Here is an 11,272-nt window from a genome sequence, read left to right as displayed (position 1 = left end):
AAGTGGTATGGTATGACATGATGGCATGCCGAACACAAGCGACCGACTCTTACATGAAAATCCTGACATGGGCATTATGTAACAACATGACTACATGACACGCTCGTGATGCGCTCGCGGCCGTTTCGCTGGCGTCACGTATACCAAATTTGGTATTACGGGACATGAATGGATGACGAAGGTATGATACTGGTCCAAACATGATAAACTTGATATGCGTGTCATGTAGCAACATGACTTCATACTACGCTCATGATGCGCTCGCGACCTTTCGCTTGCTTCACATGCACAAAACTCGATATTACGCGACGCGAACGGACGACGTAGGTAAATGACACATCCGAACATGATAATCACAACATGCGTGTCATGTAACAACATGACGACATGCCACACTGATGATGCGCTAGCGGCCGTTTCGTTACTCCCCATATGCCAAATTTTGTATTACGTGACGTCAATTGATGACGAAGGTAATTGACTGGTGCAAACATGATAATCATGAGATGCGTGTCATGTGAGAACCTCCCTACATGCCACTGTCAAGACGCCAATGCATTTCGACGTGACGCGGTGCGCGTGTTCGACGGCGTTCATTTTGTCGCGTCACGGCGGCGTTGCCACGCCAGGCGCCGGTCCTGGCATATAGTCGCGGGTGCGTGCCGCACTGCGTTGCTTTGACGCATGCGCGTTTCAGCGCGTCCGGCGTCCCTTCGTCACGAAAAGAGGGAGACGCAGTGTTGTAACGCATCGGCGCGAAATGCAGCTAGTCGCATTTCGCGCCGATGCCACTTAGCCGCTGGCATTGAGCCAAAAGACTTTAGATAAAGGTTACTATAGCACGCGATAGCAAAGACAAAAACAAAATTAGAGTGTAATGTTTTCCTTCCTGTCACGAAGGTTTACATCGTACGCTAGCGTGGGGCGGGAAATAATTGGTATATTTAGAGCAGATTACAGCTCTATTTCTTTGAAGGGCTACTCGAAACAATAACAAAAAAGTATTTCAAATCTTGCTGCATGTAGCGTTGCTCCAGCAATCACCTTACTGCGTCATGTTGTCGGTGAAACAGCATATTGTCGTTGTGTCGTGTCCAACAGTAATCCAAGTAAAAGTAATGTGTCAAAACTATTTTTCTTGCAGCGACCTACTCCATATACGGCGCTGGATGTTTGAATCGACACACCATTCTTTCCTCCCTTTAGCTTTCTCATACGAGGCTGTCCATAAAAACTTTTAAAAGCAGTTAAATGTCAAAGCAGGGGATGGGAACTTGAAATGCATAACGCCCTGTCACAGCTTCAATTGTTAGAATGATTCCTTTTTTTTCAATAAACACACTACGTTGGTTATAAAATTGCTGAGAACCATAATAGCTTGCAGGTACCACCCCTCTCTGGCTTCGAAGCAAAAATATATGTATAAATAAAAGTTCCTGTTGGGCTTCTTTGCGTTGCATTCCAGACGTCATACTTTCTTAGCGAAAACAGGAAAAATGAAAGAACGAGCTTATAGGAGAAGAAGAAAGTGCACTGCACTAAACATCAACTGACTTTACTTCGGAAAGAGTACGGTAAATGCAGGTTGCCTAAAGCGCATTCGCGCAGCCGTAGCATAGCTAATCAACCTTAAAAATCTGAACTAGGTGCCGAATAAATTAATGAATGTGTTACTAATACCCCCTGTGCTGTTTTCCTTCATATGGAAATCTTCAAGTCATTCCCTTCCCAAAGTATCACCACCTCTGCCCAGGATCTTGATGTCGCTTAGCCGTGCACACGTAAAGGCTCAGTAATGAACTGGAGCAACGAGTCATTGTCTTGTACACTGTCTTCTTTTCCTCTCAGCTATAGATCTTCCCTTTTCCTGTTTGGGAAAAAAATATCCTGTCTAGGAAAACGTTTGTATCTGTGAATATTGTGCAGATTTCAGGTACGTTTGTTTTTATTGCGTTAGCAATTATACGCTCATCTCGGCTCAAATTTACCGTTGGCGTCGCCGTTATTTACCGTATAAGTATACGTTTCTATATATATGAAAACGCAAGAACGAAAAATTATTGAGAAAAGACTCCTGCGCACGGAATCCAACGTGCGACCTCCTGGTTTTAAGTGCGAGGCGTTAGCCACTGAACCACGAACGGGAACCTCCATGATCGTTGAAACGGTGCGCTATTTATATCTACTATTTATCAATGGCGATGGGCATCTCGGGGGAACTATCGTGTTTTCAGCATTACCAGCGAGATCGCGCAATGAGCGCGTGTCTCCAGATCGTCACGACGCGGTGGCACGCACTCTCATCTCTCACGCGTACTTTGCCCCGCGGAGAGGGGGGAGAATCTCGCGGTGGGGACATTCATGCGCTTTGGGCTTTCACCGAAATGATTCTGTTGAAGTTACCGGGCGCACAAAGGTCGCTGCACTGTCTCCGTTTGCGAAAATGGGCGCGCTTTTCAGACACAGCGAAGTAGCAACTGAGACGCTTATTCGCGTTCATCTGTACCTGTGAGTATGTTTAGTACGTCATTTGTGTGTGACAAACATGGCGCTTGCCATTCTTCGCGTGACCTTCGAATGTGTTGCTATCGCGTTCACTGCTCCGCCTTAGCGGCAATACTGTGGCCTATTCTTTTTTACGTATTAAAGTGCCTTCAACATGCAGTGTCTCAATTCAGTAGCTTTTTAGGCTTCACGTACTCATCGTTAGGCGCAAAACAAATGGTTTCATGCACAATGACGACTGTGAAACAAAGAGTTTATGTTAGATTACATGTATTGCTTTGTTTTTTTGCAGTGTTTACATTGCGTAATGTGTGATGAACACCGAATTTAACGGTGGCTCGACACTCTTTTCTCAGATAAGTGCGCACTGCGAATGACTACGGTTATAATTATTGCATATGACAACGTAACATAACTACACCCCTATAACAAATTGAAACCTTGCAGTCGTGGTAGGCATTATAGATGTTTTATGAGTGCTAATCGATGGTGGTGATGTTTATAATGGCGAAGCGGTGGGTATGGTTTTCAATATAGCACTCACCCTGTGATGATAACTCTGTGTCTATTAGCGCTGCATTGAACGTGTACGCATGGTAACTGAAGGTTGGCACTTTGTGCTGCGGGTATGGTATGACCGAAAACGGTACAGCCTCCTGCAAAGCAACGAAAATTCACTCTATCATTTCCGCACTGCATTACACAAAAGAATCAAGTGTGAATGCTCAATTTGACGGGGACGATTGAATGATTTTCAGTGCGGCTGATGTGATTCAATAAAGCAATTAAAAGTTTTGCGAGAGATAATAGCCAAATGACAAAGGCTTCTCTTGTGTGGTAGCGTGCTACATTCGATGAACTACAATTTTAGGGCAAAGGGCAGCCGATGGCTGAGTTAATACGAATGATTTTTTTGTAAACTGTGTGTTATTGTTCTTACTACATTCAGTCTTTCTACAGTTCACTGTTTACGAGATAGGGCACTCTATGGTTCGGAAGTACAGTTATCTGCCACCCTGTCAGTAATTTCAGTCTAACCTAACCTAACCTAACCTAACCTAACCTAATGTATTTCGAATAACATATAGCTGTATTACAGGCCCCTTTTTGTGCAGAACCTAGAGAGGTGGATACGTGTTTTCTATCATAACAAAGGGAAGCTGTCACGCTTGCTATAACGCCGCCTTCAGCCAATGCGGGGGCTTTCCTTGAACAAAAACGAATAACAAAGAACAGGCGAAAAATGCAGCGCTGTTCACAGCTGATGTGGCAGGCTTGTTTTTATTCGTGGTTTTTGGGCAGCTGAGGCGACCTCGTTCAAAATGTTGCTGCTGTTCCTGGAGCAGGGCCTGTAACTGAAATTAGGTCAGAACTCACTTCTAAATCTTTTTTTTTTTCACGTTTGATGGTGTCGCGGAATCGCTATTTTACGGCTCTGATGAACCCCGTTTGAGAACCACAGATATAAATGGTAGTGCTTTTACGGACAATATAGAACTCAACATCCGTATTTCAATCATTGTTCGGGAACTTCTTTGTGAACTTCTTGGGGTTTGATTGCAGCCTACTAGCTGGTCGCTAAGCAGAGCAGGGACTGCCACCACGTACTAAAGCAACAAGCATAAACCACAGGCAGAACAGTGTATAAACGGATATCATGATGAGCATATGAAGCAAGTCGATTAAGCTGATTCGGCATGAAAGAAGTATACTTTGAGGAAGGAATACAAAAACCTTCAAGATACTAACGGACGTTTAGTTCAAACGAAACAAAATTACTTACAATTATGAACTTTCCAAACAAACATTTCTATGCATAGGCGTTTGTGGCTGCTGTACATAGATCTATACTATACTAGCTATACTAGACACACTGCTGTCATGGAACGGGGAGGGAGAATGTTTCTATGAATCCGAAGCTACCTGACACAAAGATCCTTTTTTTGTATATACTGAAGATGGCCCAACCTCAGACTACTACACGTGCCGTGGCTTCCCGCAAGGTGGTGTTTTAAGCTCAGTTCTTTTCAATCTTGCCTTGCTTGGCCTGGTGGAAGCTCTTCCTGAAACAGTCAGTGTTTCAATATACGCTGATGACATCTGTGTCTGGGCATCTGCATTGACACGCCTACAAGTTCGAGCAAGGATACAGAGGGCAGCGTCGCAAGCATCTGACTATCTTCGCGCGCAAGTTCTAACAATCTCAACAGAAAAATGTGCACTGGTGGACCTCACGCGCAAGGCGATGACAAGTTACCCGATAAGCATTAATGGCCAGCCCATCTCTTACAAGCGCAGCCATCGTTTTCTAGGTGTCATTGTTGACCCCGACCTCTCCTGGAGCCCTCACGTGACTAGCTTGAAAGCGAAACTGGTATCTATTGCCCACGTCCTGAAATTCATCGCTGGAAAAAGATGGGGTCCGTCATTGAGTTCCATGCTACAGCTATACCAAGCTTTTTTTATTGGTGTACTTCACTACAGTTCTCCTCTGCTTTCTAAAACTTGCAAGACAAACATTCAAGCACTTCAGAGCGTGCGAGCACGAGCACTACGTGTTTGTATCGGCCTACCATGAACTACCTCAACCGCTGGAACAATTATATTGGCTTGGGATCATCCGGTTACGACTTACGTGACAACCGACGTGCTGAGAGCACATGTTTGGCACATTTCATGGATGGTATCGAGCCATTTGGCATTTCTACCAGAACAACGACCGAAGGCGTCGTTCTCTAAGGTCGTCAGCTCCCACTGCGCTTTGCTACCATCCGATTTTATACCCTTGGCGCGTTCACCGTCCACCTTGTGGAGCCTGCGACAACCCGACGGGTGCCTTTCCTCCTCAGGAATAAGAAATAGAAAAGTCCTTTCTACCTTGGCCTTGAATCGAGCAACTCTGGACTGTTTACACACTTTCTACGCTGACAGAACCTATGTATACACGGATGAATCTACCACCCAGACTAGCTCCACGGGCGCCACCGTCATTCCATCGCGACACATTAACATCACTTACAAACTTTGTCACTCAGCACATCGACTGGTTCGGAAGTTGTTGCCCTGCGAGCTGCCATCGATTATATCAAGCAACAACCGGCTAATCGATGGGCAGCATTCGGTGACTCCAAGGCGGCTCCACAATGTCTTTCATTGGCATTTCTTCGCGGGTCGTACGAACAACTGGTATGGGAGATCAGAGAAATGCTGCACTATGCGACATAACAAGGACACAACGTTGTGTTCCAGTAGATACCAAGTCATTGTGGTATCTCCGGCAATGACCTCGCCGATGAAGCAGCCAAAAATGCACACGTACAAGCAAACCCTATGTCCGTACCTTTATCTAGGAATGACTCGGCTAGATACGTAAGTAAGCTGGCGCAGGACATGACACTCCAGAAGTGGCAGTCAACACAGTTCACACATCGTCGACTATATTCTCTCGATCCATCTCTACGACTGTGGCTACCCTCTGGTCTTTCTAGTGAGGAAGGTACAGTGTTGTGCCGTTTGCGTCTCGGCGTAGCCTTCACCAATGCCTACTCATTTAAGATAGGGATGGCTGACAGCGCGGAGTGCAACGACTGCGCCGTCGATGATACTATTCAACACACCTTATGTTACTGCCCGGCATACACAAACGAGAGGCTTCACCTGCGCAGTGTTTTAAATCAACTGGACAGAAGTCATTTCACTGTCGAGAAATTATTGAGACTATGGCACTGCCCATCCAATTTCCGAAAGGCAACGAAAGCACTGTTGCATTTTCTCAAAGAAACCGGCCTGTTTCATCGTTTGTGATGGTAAAACTGTTACGCATCGGCCCAATCAGTGACCTTTTCTCTCCTCGTCTATAACTTTCCTTTCCCTCTCCCCTTCCACAGTGCAGGATAGCCTACCGGGGCTCAGCCCTGGTTAACCTCTCTGCCTTTCTCCTAGTGTTCTCTCTCTCTCTCTCTCTCTCTCTCTCTCTCTCTACATAGATCTGTGATCACAAATTTGCATTCGCAAATTTGTGATCACAATTTGCGAATGCAAATTTGTTAATGTTATCACATCTCTGTTTCATATCACATACCACACATGCGGTAGCACCTCTGTCTCGAATAATTGTGACCCTAGTATCTTGTATCGCGATGTCAAAGTACCTTTGTCCTACCCTGTCTTACTGGTTTCCTTTCTTCGTCGTGTGCCTCGAGGCAAGTGAACTACGACCTCTTTACGTTTGCCAGCTCAGTTATACAGCAAGGAAAAACTTATGCCCAAACCAGGGTCATGCACCTCAGAACACCCGTTCTGAGGTGCATGACCCTGGTTTGGGCATAAGTTGACTGTGGTATAGCCAGACATGTGGTCCTGCTATACCACAGTCAACTCAGAAACGATGCGTAAGGCGCTGGCTGTAGTTTATTGAAATACTTACTCAGGCCGTATCTGACTGGACACTGTAGCTGTGTCGTGACGAGTGCTACGTTCGCGGCGAGCAGAATTCCCACTAACGTGCACCTGTTAGAAAATGAGGTAATTAGAATATGCGCTGTGGATAGATGATCAGAAGAGCAAAATAAAGCTTGCATTGCGGAACGGGAAGGCCAGTAAACGTGCAACAGAATGAGCGGTTTTACTAGTGATCGAAAGGCGCGGGGCTAGTTGCGGTGTGACAAACATAGTTCATGTATAGTGCGAGCACAGTTTCTAAAGCCCGATATCGCACGGTATTACATGAGCAGGGTGCAGCCGGAGAAGCATAGATTCTAAGCTCAAGGAGAGCTATTCCCAATACGGGAGCAAAAATAAAGCAAATATACTTTGAATCTGTTATTTTTACAAATACCAAAGAGCTGAGCGCATGAAAAGAAATACATCCGACGTGCTTGGATTAGATTGTCAGTCTGATACAGCTCATAAGCAGTAATTTGCAGCATACGTATCCATAACCTGCGTATACAAAGTTCGGATAAATAACACATTCTTCTAGCAAATATTCTGAGAAATTTCCAAGTGGTAAAAGATTGTGTTAACTCATGTCAGCACCAGACGAGTACTCATTGTTCATTCGTTGAAGTCTCCAATCACTCATTGATCGAAGTCTTTAATCAAGCCGTGGTAATGTGCCGAACTTTGTGAATATATACATTCAATTGTTTTCTCTCAATGGCGAAAAATTTATTTCAATTTGCTTTTTATTTGGAGAATAACCTAAAGCTCTCCAAGAGAAAGTTATATAACATAGGGGATGGGTAAAAATATACAGTGCAATAAATGCACAGGGGGCATAAAATGAAATTTATACAATACAACACTTGCCTAAGTTCAATGAAAAACAGGCTACACAAGAACACAACACCTGTTAGGAAAATTGCGAAAAACATTTCAAATCACGAAAAAATAACAAAACATAGTAATAGAGCACAAAAAATGAAACGGGTTATTGAGAACAGAACAGAGCATTTTATTTCAAAGTTCATTAAATTTAAGAATGTTTCTTTTATATGCGATACTTCCAGATGTGGGTGCACGTTAAAGAACCCCAGGTGGTCGAAATTTCCGCAGCCCTGTTACGGCGTCTCTCATAATCATATGATGGCTTCGGGACGTTAAACCCCACATATCAATCATTTGTATTGCGATAGGTTCCATTCAATGAGGGTTTTTGAAGTGAACTAATCAGTGAAAGATAAGGTGTGGCATGCCATGCGTTTCTTCTTGAGAAGGTGATCACGGCGTGAAAAGGTGGCTAAGCTTCACTGAAAAAACACTGGTCACGAATCGACGACAGATGGTAGATTCCATGAAAAAGAGATAAGCGAGCAAGTTTACGACGATGAGAAAAATAGTTCAATACCTGCACGAGCTTTCAAAGCAGTGACGCCAGTGAAATGAGAATAGTCAGACTAATAATCGAATACGTATACATGTCACGCCTGCACTAGTGGGATATTTTAATAGCGCGTGAATACGAGCCAGCCGGCATAAATTCATGGTTAAAAACAGCGAAAAATAAATACGAGCAAGATGCGGTAGTACTAACAAAAAATTGCCGGTATATGTTAGGTTACGACAGCCGTGCTACCTATCCAGTAGTGGCACACGTTTGCAGCCTAAAACTCCCTCAGCTTCAAATGAACACCGCAGAGCTTGGTCCGCTTATGCACAAACTCTCAATTGTGGAAAAATGTTGTCTCTGTTGCGCAATACCATGCAATGAGTGATACTGAGGGTCTACCCTCGAACGCCATCTTACACATGTTAACGTCCCCATATATTATAAAAGTTTAATAAACTCTTCTATTGGGCATTTCTGAAGCATTCGTAGATCACTGTAGACTTTTTCGGGTGTTTTGGATCGCTTACTGCCTTCCTAACTTCCAATTTTCTTCCTCCATTCTAGTGCTAACGGCGATCCGGAAATGTAAGGCGTTATTATTTACAAACGTTTACAAAAGTTTACACACGTACACGTAAACACGAGCGAGAAAGTGTCTAGAAGTGGTAGCCAGGTCCGTTTCACTCGTAAAAGCCAGTAGAGCTTGATGGACCCGGTCGCGTCATCGAACAACCTCTCGGACAGAGGTAACCGTCTATTGTCGCGCACTTAAAGCCCAGGAATGTGCACTCCTCAGTAAGCAAAGCTCGCTGCGTAGCAAATTCTGGAAAGTTCACCATTATATGTTTCACAGGAGCCACAATTAAGCCACGCGCAACGCAATTTAACACGGCCTTCACAGCATAACAGTTCGCGCACCAGGGTAAAGCTGGCAGTGTGTGCCATTGTAAATGCATCACACGCGCACTTCTGCCCGGCTTCTTTTTTACAAACGATAAATCGTGGTCGGTCGGTCTGTCTGTCTGTCTGTCTGTCTGTCTGTCTGTACGTTTGTCTGTTTGTCTTTCCTTAACGGTACTCTAAACGATTCTAAAGTAGCCAAACGATACTCCAAACGGTTGACCCCATCCCCAGCGCCCGCCAATATTGCTCAAGGTTCAGCGTTCATACTTGTGCGACTGTCAATTAAAGAGCAATTATTGCGAATATCCGAGACACCACAACAACACGTCAATATTACGTATGTGTATTTTTTACTGGAAAAGGCGTACATATAAGTTTTCCTAGGGATCGTAGCATTTATCACGCTGTGCTGAACATGCAACGCTTGCACGAAAAGGCAAGTGTTTCCGATGCTTTGCTAAGACGACACGGGGTAGCACCTACCCGTCGCCTTGCGTTTTACACCTTATCGCCTCAGAGACAGGCGCGCACGCCCCGCGCTTCGTTTTTCAGGATAACTGCCAGATAGCGTTCATGTCTCACGTGTGACGTGACTTGGTGCGCTCGTTCGCCTCCACTGCACGCTCGAGGCACTCTAACGCAGCGCCTCCAGAATATCGTTCACCGATTTTTTTGCGCAGAACATCAAAAGAACGTTTTGTTCACTCTCTCCAGATGCAAGACTATCGTCTTTCGACGACATTTGCAGTTTACACTTGTAGATCCGGGGCCAAGTTTTTTTGCAATGCATCAAAAATATTTGATTTGCCAAAAAGCACCGAAATAATGCAGTGAAAGAAACTAATTGGTATCTGCGCATATCGTAATGTAGCTTTGATAGAACGGCACAATCAAAAGACACTGGACGAGATCTGACATCCAGAAGAAAATTGTTCAAAAAAGTGGTTATGAAGTTTGCCTTTTTCTGCGCTTAACTTTTAGTTCCTGTGTTTGCGATGGTCTGCAGGTGATCTACAAGGTATGGTTTGTGTTTTTAACAAGCTGTAGATGGCAGTCCACCCTCCTAGCTTGTCTTTTTCTCTGTGTCATTTCTCATTACACTGAAACATTAAAAATTCGATCTGTGTATTTACAAAGGCTTTTACACTTACACATTCCATAATCGCGCAACACTGAACCCTTCTGAAGGAATAGTGAATCTCAATAATGACCTAAGAAAAACTGCTCTCACGTAGATTAATTTCCAAACTATGAAATATAGCCACATAGATCATTGCATACTACCTACCGTAGCATTAGTAGGCTGTACATGGCGTTTATGTCGCTAGCCGGCCGCTTGTTTGGTGCTAAAGCCATCCGATTAAATTTGCAGCTGATTTTATACTAAATAAGCAGTATTTCAATTAAAACACGAACATCGGTCCAATTTATCTACCGCAATCAATTAGAACGAGTACACCAGGTATTTCCAATTTTTTTATGATGAAGTACCTTACGCTAATTAATATAACTTCAGTGACGCACATACTTTACGCCTAACAATGTGTCGTTGCAGATGCAGGCTGTGTGCTCAGCTAAGTCATATGTTTCTGCTACTATGCCACGCGTCCTCAATTAATTATTGGGGACGTAGTGGCATCTAAATCGTCACTTTAATCAATTTTTACCTCTGTTTATTAGCATTTTCGTATGTAGCATACACAATAAATTACTAACAAAATGGACTTAAAATGTGGTGGAACTACACAACCAATACTTTTCATGCGGCGAAAATCAGTTGGTATAATATTTCAGCCATTTTAGAAAATTCGTACAATACAGAGATTGCCCTAGAAAAGTGTAACATTCGCTTGTGTATATATTGTGAATAATACAGCACCACCATCGCAAGCATTCCAAGGACATGCGCAAGGCAAACGCGAAGACGGGAAAGACGAAGGGTTGATATGTGATGGCGAAAGCATTTTAATTTTAAAAAAAAGAGTTGTAGGACCTCTTTAGAGGCCTCTACAGAATATATAAGTGCAGTCTCTA

At 43.9% G+C, this 11,272-nt stretch overlaps 1 protein-coding gene across 1 annotated transcript in view; it reads right to left on the bottom strand.

Moving 5' to 3' along the window:
- The window catches only part of LOC142766997 (uncharacterized), a 34,220-nt gene extending 23,636 nt beyond the window's left edge, over positions 1–10,584 (bottom strand). The window contains exons 1-3 of the mRNA XM_075868210.1: positions 10,527–10,584; positions 6,932–7,014; positions 3,050–3,161 (exon numbers count right to left, since the gene is read on the bottom strand). Coding sequence (XP_075724325.1) covers positions 3,050–3,161; positions 6,932–7,014; positions 10,527–10,549 — 218 coding nt within the window. The 5' untranslated portion in view covers positions 10,550–10,584. The remainder of the gene's footprint in view (positions 1–3,049; positions 3,162–6,931; positions 7,015–10,526) is intronic.
- Positions 10,585–11,272: the final 688 nt, after the last annotated feature.

Source organism: Rhipicephalus microplus, chromosome 7, assembly GCF_043290135.1.
Source record: "Rhipicephalus microplus isolate Deutch F79 chromosome 7, USDA_Rmic, whole genome shotgun sequence".
NCBI lineage: Eukaryota > Metazoa > Arthropoda > Arachnida > Ixodida > Ixodidae > Rhipicephalus > Rhipicephalus microplus.
This window is presented reverse-complemented; position numbering and strand designations above follow the sequence as displayed.